The sequence below is a fragment of the Microtus oregoni genome, unplaced genomic scaffold (assembly GCF_018167655.1).
Source record: "Microtus oregoni isolate MIOR12 unplaced genomic scaffold, Mior012 000209F_ref0000067, whole genome shotgun sequence".
NCBI classification, from domain to species: Eukaryota; Metazoa; Chordata; class Mammalia; order Rodentia; family Cricetidae; genus Microtus; species Microtus oregoni.
In genome coordinates, this window is record NW_024544867.1 from 17214 (window position 1) to 42078 (window position 24865).

The 24865-nt window shown below is 36.8% G+C and overlaps 1 protein-coding gene across 12 annotated transcripts in view; it reads left to right on the plus strand.

Annotated features, from left to right (window-relative positions):
• Positions 1-24865, plus strand: part of Huwe1 (HECT, UBA and WWE domain containing E3 ubiquitin protein ligase 1) — a 138715-nt gene that overhangs the window by 9765 nt on the left and 104085 nt on the right. For all 12 annotated transcript variants that reach the window (XM_041647686.1, XM_041647689.1, XM_041647685.1 and 9 more), the window contains exons 3-6: positions 17658-17726; positions 22749-22847; positions 23537-23743; positions 24648-24800. In XM_041647686.1, the coding sequence (XP_041503620.1) occupies positions 17682-17726; positions 22749-22847; positions 23537-23743; positions 24648-24800 (504 nt within the window). In that variant the 5' untranslated portion in view covers positions 17658-17681. The remainder of the gene's footprint in view (positions 1-17657; positions 17727-22748; positions 22848-23536; positions 23744-24647; positions 24801-24865) is intronic.

Below are 24865 nucleotides of genomic sequence, written 5' to 3' on the forward strand. Positions count from 1 at the left end.
AGGACATACTCATTGCTGCCACATAGTGGAGATACAAAGATAAGCAACAGGGTGTTGGCAAGATGGTTCAACAGGTTAAAGGCCATTGCCACCATGCCTGAGTTCTATCCTAGGGACCCATGTGGTGGAAGGAGAGAACAAGTTCTTGGAATTTGTCCTCTGACTTTGACATCATGGCATACTCATACCTATACACCTATGTAAACCACACAATAAATAAAAATGTAGTTTACAAAGATAAGCATTAGGAATGGAAAACTGGGAGGGAGATGTATAAATCACTGAAAAGCTATTATGAATTATGATGAATGAACAGAATGTTAGAACCGTTTATAGGGGAGCATTGGAGAATACCACACAGAATATTGGTTAGGATAAAGTAAGTATCTTAGTTATTTTTCTATTATTATGAAGAGACACCATGGCCAAGGCAACTTGCTGAAGAAAGACTTAATTGTGGCTTACAGTTGCAGAGAGTTATAGTCCATGACCATCATGACAAAGAGCAGGCAAGCAGGTATTCATGGTGCAAGAGCAGGAGCTGAGAACTTATATCTTGAGCTGAGCAAGCAGGTATTAATGGCACAAAAGAACTTATATCTTTTTCGACGATCACAAGGCTGAAGAAAGCTAACTGGGAATGACGTGGGATTTTAAGAATCAAAGCACACCCCTAGTGACACACTTCCTCCAACAAGGGTACACCTCCTAATCCTTTCCCTAATAGTTCCACCAGTTGAGGATCAAGCGAGCGTTCAAATACATGAACCAATGGTGGCTATCCTTATTCAAACCACCACAGCAATATATATGTATCAAAATGGGTTGTGAACTCAAAAATACTTCGGATGCATTTCTTTGAGTCTGGATTTGATGACCACATTAAGGATAGTGATATTTTCTTGAAATAAAGTACCCTGGACATAATGCCTTTCTTTAATTCTAGTCCTTTTTCTAGTATCTGAGCCAATTTTAGGAAAATCAAGAAAATGTACAATCCTTCCACAAAACACTATCACCACGCTTTTTGGTGTGTTCACATCATAATTATAAGGTTAATATTTAAAGGATAAGAAAATAGTCTTATTAGAATATTAAAGACAGACTTTTCTTAGAATAGGAAACTAAAAATGTCCAATAACAAGAAATACACACTAAAATGAGATTTTTTTATTTTTAGATTCTCATAATAATTTGATACTATCAAAGCATAGCAAAAAATTTAAGGTAGAACATAGTCTTAAAACAGTGTCCCTAAGTGGTATGAATACAAACTTCACTGTTATGTAATGTTAAGTTTATATAACATTTAAAGTTTTTTAAAACCATTTACTAAGAATGCATTGGGAATGGCCCTTTTTGCTAAATTTATAGTAACTTTTGTTTGAAACCACTTTTTGTTTTGATCTTTTTTTGAAATAGTTCCTCTCTACATAGCCTTTGTTGTTCTGTAACTCACTGTGTAGACCAGGCTGACTATGAACCCCAAAGCGTGGGCCACCATACCCAGACCTGTTACTGATGTGTTACTCTGATTTAACATCATAGTGGTTAAAAAATAGAGATAAGTGCTCAATGTTCCTGAAATTCTACCACTCAGCTCAATGCTAATTTGGTTAATAGTATATCTTTTAAAAATTTTCTTTAAACCATATATCCTAAACAAATGTATTCCTACGTGTTAGGGTGTGTGTTGTGTGTGTATGTGTGTGGGGAGGCTTTTGGGAAACTTTTTTTATTTTATTGATATTTATTGGGCTCTACATTTTTCTCTGCTCTCTTCCCTGCATCTCCCCCCTCCCCCTTCAATCCTCCCCCAGAGTCCCCATGCTCCCAATTTACTTATGAGATCTTGTCTTTTTCTACTTTCTACTTCCCGTGTAGATTAGATCTATGTAAGTCTCTCTTAGTGTCTGCATTGTTGTCTTAAGTTCTCTGGGATTGTGGTTTGTAGGCTGGCTTTCTTTGCTTTATGTTTAAAAACCACCTATGAGTGAGTACATGTGATAATTGTCTTCTGGGTCTGGGTTACCTCACTCAAAGTAATGTTATCTAGCTCCATCCATTTTCCTGCAAAATTCGAGATGTCGTTATTTTTTCTGCTGTGTAGTGTTCCATTGTGAAAATGTACCACATTTTCCTTATCCATTCTTCAATCGAGGGGCATTTAGGTTGTTTCCAGGTTCTGGCTATGACAAACAATGCTGCTATGAACACAGTTGAGCACATGTCCTTGTGGCACGATTGAGCATCCTTTGGATATATACCCAAAAGTGGTATTACTGGGTCTTGAGGAAGGTTGTTTCCTTATTTTCTGAGAAATCGCCACACTGACATCCAAAGAGGTTGTACCATCTTGTATTCCCACAGCAATTCCCACAACCTCTCCAGCAGAAGAAGAAGTCATCAGAGTTTTTGATCTTGGCCATTCTTACAGGTGTAAGATGGAATCTCAGAGTTGTTTTGATTTGCATTTCTCTGATGACTAAGAATGTGGAACATTTCCTTAATTGTCTTTAAGCCATTTTAGATTCCTCTGTTGAGAGTTCTCTGTTTGTGTCTGTACTCCATTTTTTTTTAACTGGGTTCTGTGATCTTTTGGTGTTCAATTTCTTGAGTTTTTTGTATATTTTAGAGATCAGACCTCTGTCTGATGTGGGGTTAGTGAAGATCTTTTCCCATTTTGTAGGCTGTTGTTTTGTCTTGTTGACCATGTCCTTTGCTTTACAGAAGCTTTTCAGTTTCAGGAGGTTCCATTTATTAATTGTTTCTCTCAGTGTCTGTGCTGCTGGGGTTCTATTTAGGAAGTGGTTCCCTGTGCCAGTGTGTTCAAGGTTCAGTGTAGCTGGCTTTATATTGATTCATTTGGACTTGAGTTTTGTACATGGTGATAGATATGGGTCTATTTTCATTCTTCTACATGTTGACATCCAGTTCTGCCAGCACTACTTTTACCTAATTTAAATATTTTTTATTTTTTAAATATATATTATTATACATACAATATTCTGTCTGTGTGTGGCTGCTGGCCAGAAGAGGGCACCAGACCCCATTATGGATGGTTGTGAGCCACCATGTGGTTGCTGTTAATTGAACTCAAGACCTTTGGTAGAGCAGGCAATGCTCTTAACCTCTGAGCCATCTCTCCAGCCCCCTCTAAAGTATTTTAAATGGGTGAATTACATTCCGATGAGTGCATGATTCCTCTTTTCTTGTGCTCACACCTTTATGTTACAGTTTTCATTATCTTAATGCTTACCAGTACACAGTAGACATTTGGTAAATAAGCGTTGAATGAAATAAAAAAGGATAGAAACATCTTAGTAGACAAATGTTTATGGATTTATTTAAGTTTTCAGAGCCAGAATGCAAAAATTTAAGCCAGGCAATGATGGTGCATTCCTTTAATCCCCCAGCACTTGGTAGGCAGAGTTTCAGGCCGGCCTGCTCTACAGGATGAGTTCCAAAACAGCTGGGGCTACACAGAGAAGCCGTCTCAAAATCCTTCACCCCCAAATAGTTAAGGTTTTTGATACTTCTAGCTAGATTGCCCTTTAGAAAGACCATCTTACCTTACTTTAAAAAAAAAACTATGCTATGGTTAGCATATGATTCAGAATTATTTACATTACTGTAGCATATTTTGGTAAGCCTTAATAAACTTGTAAGAGCATAAACTTGGATATAGCTAGTGTCTTAAGGTTCCTATTGCGGTGAAGAGACAGCACGACCACAGCAGCTCTTATGGAAAACATTTAATCTGCTGGTTTACAGTTAATTCTATTATCATCATGGTGGATCATGGCAGTGTACAGACAGACACGGTGCTGGAGAGGGTGCTGAGAATTCTGTGTCTTGATCTGAAGGCAAAAGGAAGTGAACTGAGACAGTAGGCATGACCTGAACATTAAATGAGACCTCAAAGCCTGCCTCTACAGTGACATACCAGCAATACCATACCTACGACAAAGCCATACATCCTAACAGTGACACTCCCTCTCATCTTATGGGGGCCAATTACATTCAAACTACCGCTGCTAGTATTGGTGCTATGCAAATGGCTCTGCATACTTTTATCAGTTGGTATATTTTTACCCGGGGCATTGTGGTTTTCACCCATTCTGGAGTCCCGGTTTTGCCCTTCAAATTCTCTTGTATAGTTTGCTACCAGCTTTTGAAAGAAAAATTCAAGCTAAGGTTTAGTTTAGTACTATTGTCATGTGAGGCTCTGGATTCAGTCCTCAGCCTTGTGTTTTAAAGTATAGTAATAGAGGTTTCAATTGACAACCTCTTATGCCAAGCATTTTAAATTATTATTATTTTTTTTTTTTTTTGATTTTTCGAGACAGGGTTTCTCCGTAGCTTTTGGTTCCTGTCCTGGAACTAGCTCTTGTAGACCAGGCTGGCCTCGAACTCCCAGAGATCTGCCTGCCTCTGCCTCCCGAGTGCTGGGATTATTACTTGGTAAGCTACTTAACTTTTGGAGGAATAATGGATGCTTAATTTGAGAATAAGAGTGAGGCCTCTCAATCTTATTGTTATCAAAATAGGTTTTAACTTGGTTAATATCAGCACTTAAGTTTACTGATTTGGAGATAAATACATAACTTAATAGTTAATGTTATCCTTCATATGCAGTTGGTAGAAAGGTTTAAAAGGACCAGACAAGTTTTCTTTTCTTTTGATGATGTCTTCATACTAGTTTTTATTTATAGAATATTTGGCATGATTATTGCTCCTGAATTGATCTTGTTCAGAAAGAAATAGAACAAATAACACTATATCTTACTCTTTGCCATACATAATTTTATGTAGTCTTTTACATAAAAGACTACATAATCTTACTGTGGCTCAGGTATATCTAAGACCATATACTTCCCAAGAAAGGACAGAGCTTTTAAAGTAGTATTTTACAGACAAGCCTTTCTAGTATGTATGGTGTTGTGTTTTTTATTGTATTTTTATTTCCCATCCAGGAGTGTTCCTTCACTTCTTAGTTTAAAAAAGAAAACACATAGAATCAGATAAATAAATCACATAGGACTCTTTCTCCTTCCATATAGGTAAAATTTTCATCAGAATATGTTGACAAATAAAACCTAGCTGTTTTTTTTTTGTTTGTTTTTTCGAGACAAGGTTTCTCTGTGGTTTTGGAGCCTGTCCTGGAACTAGTTCTTGTAGACCAGGATGGTCTCGAACTCACAGAGATCCGCCTGCCTCTGCCTCCCGAGTGCTGGGATTACAGGCGTGCGCCACCACCGCCCGGCAAAACCTAGCTTTTTATAAATATATTTAACAGCCATGCTTGTGCTTTTTAGATATTTTTTTGAGCGAACATTTACCATGTCTGTGCTTTTTTAATATTTTTTTTTTCTTGAGCGAACATACAGACCTAGAGGATTTTTTTTTCCCAGAAATGTAGAATTCCCCCCATAAATAGGAAGCTGATTTTTAGGGATGTTTTCCTGTAAACCCAGAGACATGGGAAAATTGGAACTGAAATAATGCAAAAGACAGAACTCTTTTTCTTTGATATACTGTATTTATTATACATCACTAGCCTATGATATGGCTAGGGTTCATAAATGAAAGGGATGTACAAGTGAAAGTGTGTCTCTGTGTCTGTCTGTGTTTGTGTGTGTGTGTGTACTGCTTTGTGCAAATTTACTCTCTGAAAAATCTAGTCCTTTCCTCCCCTTTTGTGGTGCTGACGGTCAGCGCCTTTGTGCATACTAGGTAAATGCTCTCATTTGCTACATTTTCTCTAATTATTTTGAAAGGCATGGTTATACAGACTGAGCAGAGTATATTTATGTATTTAGGTGTGTATATATAAATTAATGAAAAAGATCATGAATTTGGAAGAGAGCAAGGAAGGGTGTATGGGAGGGAGGACTTGGGAGGGAAGGGGAAATATGTAATAATCTCATTTTATAGTAAATGTAATAAGACTTTAAAAGGCAATAATGTGCCGGGCAGTGGTGGCGCACGCCTTTAATCCCAGCACTCGGGAGGCAGAGGCTGGCGGATCTCTGTGAGTTCGAGACCAGCCTGGTCTACAAGAGCTAGTTCCAGGACAGGAACCAAAACCACAGAGAAACCCTGTCTCAAAAAAACGAAAAAAAAAAAAAAAAAGCCAATATTTATGATTACGTTGGTTTTGTTAATTGTGTTATCAGTTTTTCTTGGTGCTTTTGTATACTAACATAAGTTGTTTTTATGTTACTGTTGCCTCTAATCTTTTTAAAATTTGTTTATATTTCTTTTGATTTTATTTTATTTTTTAAAGACAGGATTCCTCTGTGTATCTTTAGAGCCTGAGCTGGAACTCACTCTGTAGACCATGCTGGCCTCAACTCACTAAGATCCATATGCCTCTGCCTCCTGAGTGCTGGGATTAAAATCATGCACCACCACTGCTCAGTTAAAATTGTTTACATTTAAATACATCTAATAGTGCCCATGTCAGTGCTCTACATGCATTATTTTCATAACTGTTGAGTGGAGAAAACGAAGCTTAAAATATCTTTTAATCTTGTGATAGTTTCTATCCTGGTGGGTGACAAGGATGCAAAGACAAGGGGTGGTACAGAGCCAATCATATACAACTTGTGAGGCAGTGTCAGGTAAAATGGTATGTGGTTTGAGGCTATAACTGGAAAAAGTTTAAGGGGTTCATTTTTACTCTGGGAAAGGTGTCTCAGCCTCATAGAGATGAGGCAGTATTTAAGCTGAGCTTTAAGGAATATGCAGGGAGGGAGGGAGTCAATTTATCAAATGTCTTGAGTACTAAGGAGGAGACTTTGTGCTTTTTATCAAGGCCAAAGCATGAGAGAAATATATAATGTCATGTTACTGGTAAGAGATATACAGGCCCTGGATACTGCTTTAGTTCTTACTTTGAGACATCTCAACCACAGTTCCCCCCCCCCCCCATCTCTCTCAGCTCCTCTATCCCCCCCCTCCCCTAAATTTATTCCATTTCCCTTCAGAAAAAGAGCGGGTCTTCCATGGTTATCAATTGAACATGGCATATAAGACTATGCACAAACCCTCATATCGAGGCTGGATGAGGCATGCCTTTAGGGGGAAGAGGGACCCCCCCCCCCCCACGCAATGTTAGTCCCAAAAGAGCACCAAACTACTGATCTGGCCTCCAAGTTTTGACAGTCATAAATAAGCTGTGAAGAAGAGTTTTCCTCCAGTGTATGTTTTCAACTCCTTTGGGCAAATACCAAGGGATGCAAATGCTAAGTCCCATCTTATGAGTATGTTTAATTTTAGTTTTGTAAAAGCCATTTCCATTTGAGCTATTGTGGTTTGAAAGAAAATATTCCCCAAAGGGAGGGTATGGCCTTGTTGGAGGTAGTGTGTCACTATGGGGGAAGGTTTTGAAGTCTCTTGCTCAATCTTCCCTCAGCCTGTCACTCAACTTCTTGTTACCTGCAAGATGTAGGAAACTCAGCTGTTCCCCCAGCACCATGCCTGCCTTTGTACCACTATGCTTACCGTCCATGCTCCCCAGTCCATTATGATCATATTCTGAACTTCTGAAACTGTGAGCTAGCCACCCCATTTAAATGTTTTCTTTATAAGAATTGCCATGTTCATGGTGTCTCTTTACAGCTACAAAAACCTTAACTAAGACAACTGACTTCCAGGCAATCTATGCATCCTTACCATCACTTGATGTCAGTGCTGGGTTTGTTCATTGTAATTAAAGCATAGTGAAATCTCATTGCTGATTATTAGAACCTTTTGGCTGTGTAGAATCTTTTCATTAGATTATTTTCTGTCTGTATATCCTTTCTGGTGTAGGTATCTGTTAAAAGTTTCATTTATTTAATTTCCTTTATGTATTCTGTGTAATTGTACTCTAATATGTCTTTCTCCATCTTCTGGTACTTGGGATTGAACCAAGCATTTTACCTGTGAGTCATGCCCCAGCTACCTTGATAACTTTATTTAGCAATTTTATTTAGCAAATATTTTCTTCAGTCTAGCTTGTTTTTTTTTCCTATTTAAAAGAGAGTATAGGGGCTGGAGAGATGGCTCAGAGGTTAAGAGCACTGACTGCTCTTTCAGAGGTCCTGAGTTCAATTCCCAGCAACCACATGGCGGCTCACAGCCATCTGTATTGAGATCTGGTGCCCTCTTCTGGTCAGCAAGCATACATACATACATATAGAACATTGTATACATAATAAATAAATCTTTAAAAAAAATAAGAGAGTATAGCTTAAAAATTTTGCTTTATTAAATGATACCTTTGGTTATAATCGGAAACAGTATCAGTATTTTTACTGTTATCTTGTAGGAAAAATATTATTTTACAGTTTGTAGGTAGGTCTGTGATCCATTTTGAATTGACTTTTCTGAAGAGTGTATTGGTCTAAAGTTTTGTTCTGTTTGTCTTATGTTTTTAAGTCGCAGGGTCTTGCCTCAAGCTGCAGTTACAGGTATATACCACCACACCGAACTTGGTCTGGATGTTTTTCTTTTATATATGGGTAACTAGCTATTCCAGCATCTTTTCTTTAGACATCTCCATCCATATATTGCCTTTGCTTCTTTGTCAACGATATGTTGACCAAGTTTATATAGGGCTATTTTAGGGCTCCATTTTCTGTTCTGTTGATTTGTTTATTGACTAATACTATACTTTATTACTATGGCTTTATGATGAATCTTGAAATAGTGTTGTGTTGGGTGCTGAGTCTTCGGTATCTCCATATAAACTTTAAATTCAGTTTGTTAGTATTCACAATGTAATTTGAGATTTGAGTTGGGATTGCATTAAATATATAGTCTCAGTTAGGAAGAAATGACATCTTTGTTTTGTTTTGTGTGACAGGGTTTCTCTGTAGCTTTGGATCCTGTCCTGGAACTTGCTCTGTAGACCAGGCTGGCCTCAAACTCACAGAGATCCACCTGCCTTTGTCTCAAGAATACTGGGATTATTAAAGACATGCGCCACTACCACCTGGCTCAGAAATGACATCTTGATAGTATTGAGTTTTTCTATTCACAAACCTGAACTCTCTCCATTTATTTTGCTCTGGTTTGGTTTCCTTCATTAATTATCTGTAGTTTCTCTCATAGATGAACTAATTATTAATATCTTTTTAGATGCTGATATAAATGGTATTTATTTCAAAACAATTTGTTTATGATGTCGTATATGAAAGTAATTAGATTTTTTGTTTATCAACCTGGTATTCTGGAACCTTGGTATAAATCACTTATCAGTTTCAGGAGGGATTTTGTTTGTTTTTCTTTGTGACAGTTGTCTCTTGATTTTTTTACATAGGATATATGATAAGACATCACTCTTCCCAATCTGTGTATCTTTTGCTCATTTCCTTTAATTTGGGCCTCCCTTAATATTATACATTCAACAACCATCCATTTCCTGAAAACTTTGTTTTAATTTTTCCTTAGCACCGAATAGTTCATTTTATATATGTATCAGATTTTCATTATCCATCTGTTTATGGACATCTGAGTTGGTTCCAGTTTTTTCTTATAGTAAATAGAGCAGCAATAAGTAAGCAAGGACGGACAAATATCTCTATGGTAGGATATGGAGTTCTAGGTATTTGTCCAAGAGTGGAATGAATATCTTGGTCATTTGGTAGTTCTAATTTTTTAATTTTTGAAGTACCTCCACACTTATTGTATTAATTTGCACTCTCACCAGCAATGAATAATTGGATAATTGTTCTGTGTCTTTTTGTTTTCTGGTTCTTGGGAGTGAATAAGGGCCCATTTTTCTGTTTTTCTTTCCTTGAATGTTAGATTTTTTGATAGATAAGCTCCTTGAGTGCAGGAAGGGTATGTCAAAGCAGTTTTTATTTACATTTCCTTGATGACTGGAATGTTGAGCACTTTAAAATAGTGTTTCTTTTGAAACTGTCAACTCAGATGTTGTTCAAAAGTTATATTTCTTTAGTATTTAATTTGTGCAATTCTTTGTAAATCTGGATATAAACCTCTTGTCTGAAGAATAACTTTGAAAGATGTTTTCTCCCATTCTGGGGCTTTAGGTGTGCTAGCATGATAGTTTTGTTTGCTGTGTAGAAACTTTGTAATTACAAGTTGCATTTGTTAATACTTGAACTCTGCTCTTGAAATTCTGTTTAGAAATTTTTTGCCCCAGTGTCTGGATGGGTGTTCCTTACGTTTCTGTTGAACAGTATGGGAGTTTTGGGGTTTGAATTAAGGTCTTTGATTGATTTCTAACTGATTAATGTACAAGGTGAAAGACAGGAATCTAATTTTATTTGATTCATTTTTGTGTATTGTCTTTCCTTATTTTCTTACCTACTCATTATTATTTCTTGCCTTTTACTTGCTTTGGGATGGACTTGTTACTGTTTTTGAGAGCTTTGATATGCTTCATGCTTCACTTTTTAATGTGAGCAGTATAAACTTTTTCTCTTAGGACTGCCTTGGCTGTGCTCCAGAGGGGGAGGTTCTAAGTAAGTTGTTCTCATTTTCATTTCTCTGTCTTAGAATTCTTAAATTTCCTCTCTTGATTCCTGGATGACTCACTGTTACCTAAAAAAATGTATTATTTAGTCCCAATTTTTTTTGTAATTTCTTTTATTGAACTCTTTTTATTCCATTATGATCTGATAAGATACAAGGTACTAGCATGATTTCTTTTTATTTTGTATTTGTTGAGACATTTTGTTATGGTATGATCAGTTTTGGAAGTTTCATGTACTGTCAGGTTGATCCCCTCTAAAGTTCTTTGCCTATTTTTTTTTCACTTTAGAAAATCTATATAAATGGGTAATATATTGAAGTCCCTCACTATTACTGTGCCAGGACCTATGTATTTTTTTTAATGCCTTTTGACGTTTGTTTTATGGAATTTGGGAACTCCAATGTTACATAAAAATATATCTTTTGGTGAGTTGTTCCCTTTTATTAATATATAGTGTCTGTAATTTTGATTGGATTTTTATATCTGGTTTATGGTTTCCCATTTTCTTGATGGTTTGATACATGTCTTTGCTACCTAGTTTGGAGACAACATATTACTTCTTAATTCAGTCCATACGTTTATATCTTCTTAGTAATGAGTTGAGACTATTTATATTTAAAGTTATTATAGGGGTAGGTATTTGCTATTTTTTCAAATTTTTTAGATGATGTTCTGTTGTACTGTATTATTGATGATAATTCTTTTTCTTTTTAATAATTTAAATTTATGTGCATTGGTGTGAAGGTGTCAGATCCCCTGAAATTGCAGTTACAGACAGTTGTGAACTGCTATGCTGGGAATTGAACTCAGGTCCTCTGGAAGAGCAGTCAGTGCTCTTAACTGCTGAGCCACTTCTCTAGCCCTGGTATTCACTTTTCTTTCATTGAAGTTTTGGAAATTTGCTGATTTGCTGTATTATACATGGTTATTTCTTTGTCAAGTCTACTTAGTTCATCTAGTTCTTTGATAATTTGTGTGTTCTCAAAGGAGGCTTTTGTTCTTTCCCTCGAATAGTATTCCATTAAGAATTTTATGTAGTGCTAGTTTGATGGTTATTAGTTGGCATAATTTGTGCTTGTCTTGAAGTGTTTTTATTCATCAGTTTTGAAAGATACCTTTGCTGGATATAGCATTTTTGGATCACAGTTATTTACCTTCAGAGCTAGAAATACTTCAGTTTGTGCTTCTGGCTTTTGTGGTTGTTATTAATGAAAAGTCAGAAGTATTTCAGATACTTCTGCCTTTGTAATTTGATATTTTTCTCATGTGACTTTTAGTATTGTTTCTTTGCTTTGTATTTTTTACATCCTGACTGTGATGTGTGTCGTGGAATATTTCTTCTGGTCATGTCGATAAGGAATTTTATGTCTTATATATAGATGTCTGTTTTATTCTTTTATGTTTGGAAAGTTTGCTTCTATAATGTCAGTAAATAGTGTCTGTTTCGTTTGATTTTATCTCTTCCTTCTACATTATAAATTCTCAAATTTGGCCTTTTGACTGGTGTCCCATGCTTTTTGGGCACATCATTCATGTTCTCTAATTTCTCTCTCTCTCTCTCTCTCTCTCTCTCTCTCTCTCTCTCTCTCTCTCTCTCTCTCTCTCTCTCTCACACACACACACACACACACACACACACACACACACACACACACTTTTTTGTATTATTGTATTGTTGTTTCTATTTTGTTTTCTACCCCAGAAGTTTGTTCTTCTGCATGGTCTTACCTGTTCATGAAGGCATCTGTTGTGGCTTTTATTTGATTGATCATCTTCATTTTAACTAGTTTGTTTTGTTCTTTTTTTTTAGTGTTTTGATCTTCTTGCTAAATTTTCCCTCTGTATTATTGTATATTAAGACTTTCTTGCAGTTTCCACTGTTTCATTCGCTTGTTAAGGTCTTAGAAAAATTTCCTTAACTTGTGCATCTGTTTGGAACTTCTATATAATCACTGTTTTTATGTTATTTCATTTTTTGTTTTTTAAAGTAAGACTGAAGTCTATCTAAGACTTTTCCATTACCTCTACAGTTTTGGATTCCCTTGTAGGGGAGTTAGTTGGTTGTATCATAGTCTTTGTTTTGCCCATCTGTTTGAGTTGGCTGGTCTTTCAGTTTTGACTTTTCCTTCTGAGTGTCTTTGGATATTTTGTATTCTGTGATTTGTCTTAGAGATATGTCTGCGTGAAGTTAAGCTATGGAGACTGGTATTGATTGTCACCAGATTGGAGTCATTGAAGTAGGTGATCCTGTCTTAGTTGTGTATCAACATGACCAAAGGTGGGGCTGCAGAAAGAGCATCAAGGTGACTAGATGTGTTAAGTCACTCCTTGAATAGATCACTGTTGGCAAAATACCAAATATCAGACCCAGTAAAGCCCTGTCTGAGAGCTGTGGTTAGAACTACAGGCCTGAAGAAACCTCTCAGACTGCAGGAGTGTAGACTCCCAGACCTTCAGTGCAGTGACTACTGGACCCTCAGAAGTCAAAAGCCAAGATCCACACTGCCATTTGAGACCACTGGAATCAAAACCCTAGCCTTTCAGGGATCATTGGGGCCACTGGGGCTGGAGATCATATAGTGTTCTCTTGTTCCCCTGGAGCCAGAGGCCCGAACTTGGGGATCCTCCAAAGCCTGGCTCATGCTGTGTGCGCCTGAGGGCCTCCCACACATAGCTATCAAGTGGGAATGTGTGTGTGCACTTGTATCTTAATACTGTATATGATGAAAGAAATGGAGAGTGTAGAATGGCAGAAATAATATTTACCAGGGATTGGGAAAACACTGGCCAAAGAATGCAATATTTCAATTTATGAGAAATGAATTCCAGGACTATTATACAACATGATGACAATAGTTAATGTATATATGAAAATTGTTGAGTAGATTTTAGGTGTTTTCTCCAAGAAAAGTATGTGAGGGAGTACATAATGTTATTAATAACTCTGTTAGTAATTCTACAATTTGAATATTTCAAAACATGATGAACACTAAATACAATGTTTGTGTTCATCAATTTAAGTTTTAATATAAAAATAGAAACTATTTAGGAGTGGTGGGGCATGTCTTTACTTCCAGTACTCAGGAGATAGATTTAGGTAGATCTTTGAGTTTGAGGCCTGTCTGGTCTATCTAGAAGAGTTTCGGGACAGCTAGGTCTATGCAGAAACCCTGTTTAGAAAAAACAAATAATTATTAACCAATATGCCTAGCACTCAGGAAGCAGAGACGGGTGGATCACTGAGTTCAGGGCCAGTCTAGTATGCATAGTGAGTGTCTGGATAGCCAAGGCTTTGTATAGAGACTGTGTTTAAAACAACAATAAAAAACTTCACAACTAACCAAACCAAAAACTGAGAACCAATGCCGGGCGATGGTGGCGCATGCCTTTAATCCCAGCACTCGGGAGGCAGAGGCAGGCGGATCTCTGTGAGTTCGAGACCAGCCTGGTCTACATAGCTAGTTCCAGGACAGGCTCCAAAGCCACAGAGAAACCCTTTCTCGAAAAACCAAAAAAAAAAAAAAAAAACAAAAAAACTGAGAACCAGCTTCACAACCTGAATTCAACCCCTACCTAGATTCTACCTACATGGAGGAAGAAAAGAAACTCAACTCCTGTAAGTTGTTTTCTGATCTTATGTATGCATAACACAGGTACACACGAGCACAGTTTTCTAAGGAGTAACAGACAATACTCTGTTTGACTTCACCCCTCAAGAGGGTAAGAATGAGCCTTGCACACACCTGTTACCCTCAAACTACAGGGTACTAACTGACTCTACATAATAATACTGTCTCCAAAAATAGTGGCTCATCTATGAGACCAGACAACACTCCTTCTGCTGGTCCAATGGCAGTTAAGCATTGTTGAGGTAGGCATGGCATTTTCTTCAGTGGTCTAGCCACTGTTAAGTTGCTCTTGTTTGAGCAAATAACGTCCCACCAATGCTCTGACAAGAAACACTTAATTTCAACACAGTGGTGTGCACACTAAAAGAAGTAATGAAAGTAGAGGTCTTGCTGAGAAGAAGGGTTCCAGCAGGATGGGAGAGCAGTTTGTGGGTGGGGCTTGAAAAGAATTAGATTTTTATGTAAATGTGTAGAACTGTCAAATGGTGATGTATCCTCATTTTATTTATTTATTTATTTTTTAGTTTCTCGAGACAGGGTTTCTCTGTAGCTTTGGAGCCTGTCCTGGCACTAGCTCTTGTAGACCAGGCTGGTCTCGAACTCACAGAGATCCGCCTGCCTCTGCCTCCCGAGTGCTGGGATTAAAGGCGTGCGCCACCACCACCCGGCCCTCATTTTATTTTTCAAAATTCTTTCTACTATTGTCATTCCTTTGCTTTTCCACACACACTTTGGAATAGTTACAGTTTACTCCCAAGAGTCTTGACTGGGATTTGACTAGGAATAATGGTAAATATATCTGCCAAATTAGGAGATTTGACATTTCTACCATGTTAAATCTTCTCTGCAGCTTTTGGAGCCTGTCCTGGAACTCACTCTGTAGACCAGGCTGGCCTTGAACTCACAGAGATCCACCTCCCCTCTCCTTCCTGAGTACTGGGATTAAAGATGGGTGCTACCTTGCTAAATCTTGATGGTGTGAGTGCACATGCACACAGATGTGCTTGCCAGTGCTTGTATATGTGGAAGCAGAGTTCCGCTTTGAGGACCTTCTTTTGTTGTTTCCTCCCATATTTTTAAAGATTGAGTCTTTATAGTTACAGACTGGCACTGTCGTGTTTGACTTGGGTTCTGAGGAACTTAAGTCCTCATGCTTTTATCACCAAACTGTCTGCCCAGCCCCTCTGGGCAGATGTGGGATTTTTAAAAAATGTACATAATGCTTTTTCTGTATTTTCTGATCTGTATGCCCGTTGCTTTCTTTTGTGTGCTGCCCTATTAAGAGCTAGAACTTTCAACATTGTCTTTGAATAAAAAGTGATGAGAACACTTTGCTCTTGTTCCTCATTCTAAAGGGAAAGCATGCATCAGTTATTTGCATTGTATAATGTTGGGGCTGCTTGCCTGTAGCAGAAGCAGTTTAATTGCTTCCCTACAAAGAGCTGCCATCTCTAATAATGCAATCTGGTTTTAACTGTAAAACTTTCATAAGAAAAGAAAAAAACAAGTAAAATGCACAGATTGTTCAGTTTATAAGTTTTCTGCTTTGTTTATTGTCAATAACTAGTTGGGCTCATTTTAGGTATTTTGATGTTGTTGGTAGGCGTCATCTTGTTCATTTGTATTGGATGCTGAGGTAATTTTTAAAGGGAATTTGTAATTACACGTTCTAAATATTAATTGTAGAGGAATGTTGCTTAGTATTCATATATGGTCTGAGCCAAAATATTGTGTGATAAACACTTGAAATGATAATGTGTGTCAAGTGACATTACCTTGTAAATATTTAAATACTATGTGCCCATCATTAGAACGAAATAAAATACTTTGCAGCAGTCTGAGTATTTATTTTACCAACTCTTCCTGAATACCCATTGATCGAATAGATGTAAACAAAGCAGACAAATAGGCCAGAAGCTACCTAGAATATGTGTCGTCTTCATGCTTGGTTACTTTATATTTTTAGTACCAGCTCTTTCTAAAGAGCCTGGAATCTACCTCTACTACTATGCATGTATCCTTTTTAATAGTAGGAGAAATGTTGATTTCTTGCTATGCCTAGTTCAGTGTATCTTTAAGGACTTGTCTGTTAGTAAATATCACAGGGATTACATGGGTCTGATCAGGCTGTTACCTACTTTGGGTTTTCCAAGTTATACGGTCTTAACTAAAGTGATAAATGGTCAGGACATTTCTAGAAGATGTCTTACATGTTGTTTCCTAGTTAAAGTCTTTGTTCTTAAGACACAATTTATCTTAGTTCTAAAAGGCACATTGCCAAAACCATCAGAAATAATCCTTGTGGTTAGCCATGAATTAATATGGAGGGGGGCAAGAAAGGTTTTATTATGGCTTGCACACCCACATCACACAGTCCAAGAAGTCAGGGCAGGAACCCAAACAGGAACCTCGAGTCTTGAACTGAACCAGAGGCCATGGAGGAACACTGGTTTACTGGCTTGCTCCTAGTACCTTGACTGAGACATTTTTCTTACACACCCCAGGAACACCTGCCCAGGATGTCACTACTCACAGTGGGCTGGGACTTCCCATATCAATCATCTATCAAGAAAATGCCCTACAGACTAAGGCAGTCAGATGGAGACATTATAAATTAACATTTTTGATACATTTCCTTTCTTAGAGTGTTTTTTATAGACATAGACTTATATTTAGTTGTTTGTTTTTGAGATAGCATTCTGTTGCCCAACCTAGCCTTGAATTCCCATTGATCCCTTCTGATTCAACATGGGGTTACAGGTATGAACCATCATTCCTGACATAATAGATTCAAATTCCATGTTATAACCTTTCTATTTAATCATGAGCTTCTCTGTTATGTAATTGCCTGCAGTATTTTTAGTGGCAATATAGTCCATTTAAAAACCAATCCTGGAGCTGGAAAAATAACAGTTAAGATCACTTATTTCCAGCATCCACATGGTGGTTCACAACCATCCTTAATTCTGGTTTCAGGGGATCTGATGACTTTTTCTGGTCTCCTTGAGCCCCATGTCTGCTTGCAGTGTGCATACATACATGTAAACAAAACATAAAACATTTAGATTTTAAAATTTAAAACAGTCCTTTTTTGGGACTTTATGATTTTTTACTATTAAACATACTCATGCAGTGTAGATTATTGCAGTTAAAATGTTTGTGTACATCCCTAAAACTTAAGCTGAATTTTCAGAAGTGTAATTCCTTTTTTTTCAAAACTAGAGTATTTTCATTCTGAGATATCAAAAAACATGCCATATTTACCTGTCAAAAGTTTTGAAATTCTTATAAAAGAAGAGGAAAACAGCTATTTTGTTTTATGTACTTATGTAACAGGAATTGTGAACCATTTGTATCAAAAGTTATTCTTTACCCATTTCTATTTCATAGTTATACCCATGAGTTAACATAACTTCAGTGTTTTTACACTAGGTATCTTGCATACACTTTGTCCAATATTTTGTATGTTTAATAATATTCAACTCTAGGTTATCTTCAACTTTATCTTCTCACTACTTTGGGGGTTTTCTTTTCAGATCTTAAAGCAGAAAATTGAAAACATGAAAGTAGACAGGACTAAACTGAAAAAGACACCTACTGAGGCTGTGAGTATCCAAGTTTGCTTTGCTTGTTTTCTTCATTTCAGGAAAGAAATGTTGTGACCAGTGCAGCCATTCTGATCTTCCAACTAAATATGTTCAGTTTATAGAAAGTTTTACTACAGCAACTTGTAAGGCTAGGAGAAACAGCTCTGTTGTAGAGTGCTTCCTTAACATGCATGAGGCCTTGGGTATTCACTATGAATACAACAAAAGAAAATAAAAGTCCTATCTTGCCTTTTGAACTTCTGTTTTTATTTAAATTTAGTAGCTTTGTGGAAAAGGAATATTGAACAATACTTTGTGGGCCCCTGAAATGGATTCTCAGGTCACAATAAGAAAAAAGACAGTATGACAATGGAAAAAGCAAATGTAGAAACTAAGTTTTACTGTTGCTGTTAGAACTCAGGGTGTTTTTCCTTTGGTTTTGAAAACAAAAATGGTAAGTTTGACTTTTGTTAGTCTCTTATCTTTTATTTTGTTCTTTGACATTGGAATATCAGTTGGTTTTTATTAAATGTTGTATATTGAACATATTGATTTTCTTACTGTACAGATGTTTTCATTTGATTTTGTTTTTGATGTGTTTTGGCATCTAAATTATGATGACTATATCATTTGAATAGAAAAGTGAATAGAAAAGATTTCAAGGAATTAAGTTTTTAAAAATGAAACAGTTCCATCAGTGTAAGAATCTACTGATTGAAAATTAAGACAATCTAGAATACATAAGAACTTAATAGAGGGATTATATATTGCGGGAAAGAACAGTATTAGACAATAAAATGTGCCAAGACAATTTTTGATTTGGATGGGATGGTGTGGGGACTGTTTACTGAAGTAAATTGTAGATAAGTCGTCAAAATCAGATATTTTTAAAAGAAATTATAGGAGAAGTAGAACATACAGGTGAATGTTTACCTTGTCTTAGGTGGGGATTGCCCTTCCAAGCATTAAAGCAAAGGACAAAAAAACCAAAATGGAAATGTAAAATACCATATCCAAAATAAAAGGACACATGACAATAGCCATTCTAACAGGTATGAGGTAATATCTCATTATGATTTTGATTTGCATTTCCCTGATTATTAGTGATGTTGAGTACCTTTGTATGTGCCATTTGGCCATTTATATGTCTTTGGAGAAAAGTCTTTTTAAATTCCTTTGCCCACTTTAAAATTGGGTTATTTGGGTTTTTTCCTCATTATTAAGTTGAAGAAGTTTCTTAATAAGTTTCTTAAGTTTCTTAAATTAACCCCCAGAAGAATGAAAAGTGAAATAAGTTAATCATAGAGGAACAAATACTACATGGTTCCTCTTAATATGGGGCATATAAAATAGTCAAAGGTATGTAAATAGGCAACAGAATGAATGGTGGTTATCATGGAAGGGGATGGTGGGGGAATTGTTCTATGGCTTTGTATTATTTAGTTATACAAATGAGTAAAAACTGTGTGGTGGCTCATGCTGTAAGAGAACCAAAGTTCAGGGGCAGCCTGGGCTACATATTGATAGCCTATTTGAAAAGAAAAAGGATGTTTCAAAAGTTCCAGTTAAGGATAAATTAAGAATTCCTTTTGTTGAGGATAAACTTTATGTTAAATGTTCTTAACACATACACAAAAGGGCCACAAGGAAACTTGGAGGTGATAAGTTTTTCACCTGGAATGTGGTGATGGTAATATGAGCATATGCATCTATGTTTAGATACCATCTATGTTTAGACTCACCAGGTAAAAGCTCTCGTTATTTAAAGCTCAGTGAGGTGAGTTCAGCCCCTAGAGTCACATAAGGTGGAGAGAACCAGGTCCTGCATAACATAACCAAATTATGTTAGTTATGTGCTGTTTTTTATATGCCACATAATACCCCAATTAAGCTCATGTGTGTGGGGGGAGTCATGGGACCTGAAAAGCTGCAGAAAATATTTATAACCCAATGTAGTTAATACCCTTTATGCTAAATCAATAGAAGAAATGAATATCCCAATGACAAAATGGGCATAAAACCTTTCAGAGAAGTAACAAAGCCAGTAAACTAACTAGAAAGAATCAATTTTACAGGTGATCAGAGAAATGCAAATTTTATTTTTTATGCTAAGTGAATTGCAAGGCTTGTATAGTCACACTTAGGAACTTCCTAGCTTCTATCAGATTACTTAGAATATAATGTCGCTGTCTAGATGTGTTTTAAGGGCTTGAGTTGCCTGTTGTATTCAGATAATGTAGAAAACTGCCCAATTTCTCATACTGGCGTCAAGAGTAGGTTTCAATTTGAAGATTTTTAAAAAAATTGATCACTTAGTATATTGGCAACATCGCAAAGAATTTTCCCCCTATGTTTGATATCTATGGGAAGAAATTCATGTAAACTCTGGTAGCTGGTATGTAGCTTTGAACTGACTGATGGCTTGCCTTTTCCTATGATTGGGGACAGTCCCACTTGGTTTGCATTTATATAGCATAGGAAGAGAGGAATGATGTAGTAAGGCTAAGTAAATTTTATGATGAGGTAGCACAAGCACCTTAGATGATTTAAATGTATGTCAGAGATGAACCCTGTGAAAAGTGGGATAGAGTCTGTCACATCCATGTTTCTTGGGGCTCATGAGATGGCTTACCAGGTAAAAGTTTTAGCTATTTAAGCTCAATGGGCTGAGTTCAGCCCTTAGAATCTCATAAAGTGGAGAAAACCAGTTCTACATCTTTGTCCCCTCCCTCCCATCCTCCCTCCCTCATTCTACAATAACAAGGATGATGATAATTTTAAAGAGAAGTTTCTCAATTACAATTAAGGTATGTTGGAAACTCCCTTTGAAGATGAGAGACAAAGACCAAGGGTCGGCTATGGTGGTACAAGGTTTTAAATCCCAGTACTTGGGAGGCAAGAGTTCACGACCAACTTGGTCTACATAGGGAGACCCTGTCTCACAAAAGGGGGGAGGGGAAAGAAAAAGAGAAAGCAAGAGACAGTTGTTCTGTTTTGTTCCATATACCACATAGAAAGAGAAATATGTGATACTTTAGTTTGTGAACTAACATTTAAGTATACCATTTCAGTTTATTCCTTGGTAACCTTCAAAGTATTCAGTAGGCAACAATGAAATGCTAGAAAAGATGACAAAAGGTCTAGGCAATATTATAAGTTGCCCTTGTGCGTGTATGGTTTGTCCCAGTAGAACCAGGTATCTCACTTAAGTGTGTTTGGCATGCTGCCAATCAGAATCTTTGGCAAGCCCCACATCAGTCACAGGCAATATATATCTTAGTTTTGCAAAGGCCATATTATCCTTTGCCAACAACTATATTGCATTTAAGCAGGTTCTGGCTTGTGAGAGATTGTCATGTAATGTGGACATAGCAAGTTATTACAGTACCCAAGTGTTAACCACAAAATGGGTATTACCTAACCCCCACAGAATCAAAAAATTGGATTTGCCTATGTGTATCCCTTTAGTAATTTAAATAGATGGATTTGATTCTATATCCAAGTAAATGGAGAAGGGAAGGGACAGATTAACTGTGTGAACAGGTCACTCAAATTCGCCATGTTTTCTGTTATTTCTACTGGTTCACTGTTTGTCCTACAACCTATCTATACTAAAAGAAAGGGGGCGGGGGAGGGGTGTTAAGCCTGGTTTGTGGAAGGATTTGGTGTTAAGGGTTTGCATACATTTATTTCATTATCACAAAAATTTGAAGTAGATCCGTACAGGGGTGGTAGTTTGGAAGAAAACCGGCTATATTTTAAAATATCATTATAGTCATTGGAAATCTTTGAAGTTTCCTCTAGTTTTAGATCTCACAATAGCATCGTTGGGAATCTGTTCATCTCTTGGGTGAGGATTCTCAGATTCAAAGAGACTGACTTTAATTCTGAGTCCAATATTGATTAAAAAAAACCCACACTGTCTCAGTATTTAATCCCCTATTTTGTACACTCAGTTAAATGACACATATTTGGACTGCCTCTCCACACTAGTTTATTAGGTTGTTTGTGTTTTTCTGGTAAGTAAATGTACAATAAGTAGGACTCACTCATAATCAGACACTTTAGTAATCATGAAACCAAAAACAGAATGTCGATTTGTTTGGTTCCAAAGGTAGCTCTATTTCCATGACATCACTTATAGAGTTAAATAAAAGTATTAATACTTTCCCCAACTGTTGTCCATTAATAGGATGCTTCTCTGTCGCAGTCCCTATCCCATTTTTCCTTTGCGCTTCCAGAACCTTTACTATAAATTCTCAATCCACTCCTTATTAATAATTGGTCCCATTCATCAGTACAAGAGATCAGGAATGTATGGAAATGGAACACCAAGTAAGAATGGAGTCTTAGTTCACAAAAAGTTCAGAAGCTCTTTGCACCTTTCTAATTCAAGATTAATATTGTAGAAAAATAAATCAATGCTAGCCTTTTCCTTTAACTGAATTTGTTCAGGCTCTCTGTCCGTGTCCTGTCGTCCCCCCCCCCCCCCCCGCCTGCCTGCTTTTGTCTTTTTCTGTCTCTCCAACTCATTGTAACAATACCAGACATTCTAGTTACCTTTTAGACCATGTCCCAGATTACTTAATTCTGCTTTAGTTTCTGCTTAGCTGATTTCCTTAATTTCTGTTGCCTATGTACTTTTAAGTAGTTTGTCTGCATATACATGTTCATTCAGGTTTAAACAAATGCATAGTGGATTGTTGGGAATGAAAATATTTCTTATGAGATTTCTTAGAGAGCTAGTTTTTTTTTTTTTGTTTTTGTTTTTGTTTTTTCGAGACAGGGTTTCTCTGTGGCTTTGGAGCCTGTCCTGGAACTCGCTCTGTAGACCAGGCTGGTCTCAAACTCACAGAGATCTGCCTGCCTCTGCCTCCCGAGTGCTGGGATTAAAGGCGTGCGCCACCATCGCCCGGCGAGATCTAGTTTTTATATAAGCAAAAGTTGAATTGTTTTGTGGGCTTCAGAGTCATTTTCCCCATTCTTTATTTCTTCTTCATTTAAAAACATCTTTTGTGAATGTTTTTTTGTTTTTCTTAGCCTGCAGACTGCAGAGCCTTAATAGACAAACTCAAAGTATGTAATGATGAGCAACTCCTCTTGGAACTGCAGCAAATCAAAACATGGAACATTGGCAAGGTACGTATAACTGCAGCAGCTGGTAGTACAACTATAATGGAATAGTCTGAGTCTGTGATCACTTAAGAAATTTCTAGCAGACAGGAGAAATGGCTCCAAAGTTAAGAGCCCAGCTGTTCTTCCAGAGGTCCTGAGTTCAATTCCTGGCACCCATGTGGTGACTCACAACCATAAGTAATGAGATCTGGTGATCTCTTCTGGCATGTACATGTTAGTAGAACATTTATTGTATGCATAAATAAACAAACAAATGAATCTTTTTAAAAAGGAAATTTCTAGTATATGTGTACCACAGCTCTAGAACATTGACATTTTTAAATTTTTAAAAGAAAAATGTGTTGGGCCAGAGAAGATAGTTCATCAAGTAAAGGGACACATTACCAAGTCTTGTGACCTAAGTTTGATCTCTGTATCCCTCATAGTAGATGTAAAGAACCAACTCCAACTTGTCCCTTGACCTCTCTATGCATGCTGTGGTGCACGCACACACACACAAATCTGTTTGAAATAATGGGAAAAAATTCTGTCTTAAATAAAACTACTCTAAAGTACCCATGTTCAGTGTTGCTACTGTTGTTTTTTGATGAAGCATCTCACGGTGTGGCCCAGGTTCATCTTGGACTCTGTATCCTTCCACCTTAGCCTCCTCAATACTGAGATTACTAGAGTATCTTTATTTTTCTTTCTAGTGTGAGTTATATCACTGGGTGGATCTGTTGGACCGCTTTGATGGAATTCTGGCAGATGCTGGACAAACAGTGGAGAATATGTCATGGATGCTTGTATGTGATAGGCCGGAAAAGGAACAACTAAAAATGCTTCTATTGGCTGTATTGAACTTCACAGCCCTGCTTATCGAGTACAGCTTTTCTCGGCATCTGTACAGTTCCATAGAAGTAAGTAGTCTGTTCTTAACTATAACCATGTATATACACAAATGGAGGGATTTTCTATTTTTTTAAGTTGATTATCCCTTTATTTTTTTTAAGTCACGCATTACATAATCACACAGAGACCTAACTTTATCGTAAATGTGTTTCCCATTTTTAACATGGGGAAAAAAACTCCCTTTTAACTAATTCCTCCCTTAAGACTTCCAAATTTTCTCACCAAATCTGCCACCAATAATGATAAACATGTGAGGCTTATAGCCTTACTGGATTTCAAGGCAGCTACCTAGATTGGCAGCAGCCTGAGAAGGGGGTTCAGGGAAAGCCCACCAAGAGAGAAGAAAGACAAACCTAGCCAGTAGGGTATTGACTCCAGCTGTGTGTAGTTCCGGCCTTTGCCCAACTTTTGAGCTTTAATAATCAAATGATTACCTTGGTCTTGATAATTAAATAGATGTGATATCCAAAGAAATCCAAAACCATTAAGATAATCAACAAATAAAGTGCCTTTGTTAATTTCCAACTCAATTACATACTGGTTTTAATTTTGGCCAATTAATTGCTTCAATATATTGGTGAATGTTTAAAACAAAACAATCACTCAGGTTACTCCCAAGCTTTAACAGTTTTATTTTGCATAATTGCACATAGCTGTTGTTGATAGCTTTAGCTTCTATGATTTCTTTTTATATTTAGCATAAAGGTGGTAATAATAGCATACAATTAGCTTAGTTTCTTAACACTTGGAAATGTAATGTTTTTTAGTTCTACATATATGTATTACAACATTTCTTGAAGTCCTTATATAGAGACACAGATATGATTACTTCTATTGCGCTTTCTGAAAAATAGTTTTAGCTTTTAGTACAAGGTGTCTGATGAGTTGAACTTTGTCTTTTTGTTCCTTTAGCATTTGACAACTTTATTGGCTTCGTCTGATATGCAAGTGGTTCTGGCAGTCCTTAACCTTCTATATGTGTTTAGCAAAAGATCAAACTATATCACACGTCTTGGATCTGACAAGAGGACCCCACTACTGACAAGACTACAGCATTTGGCAGAGGTATGTCTTTGGAGACTGGAAAAACAAATATCAGAGTATATAGTTTCTATAAGCAGGCATTTCTT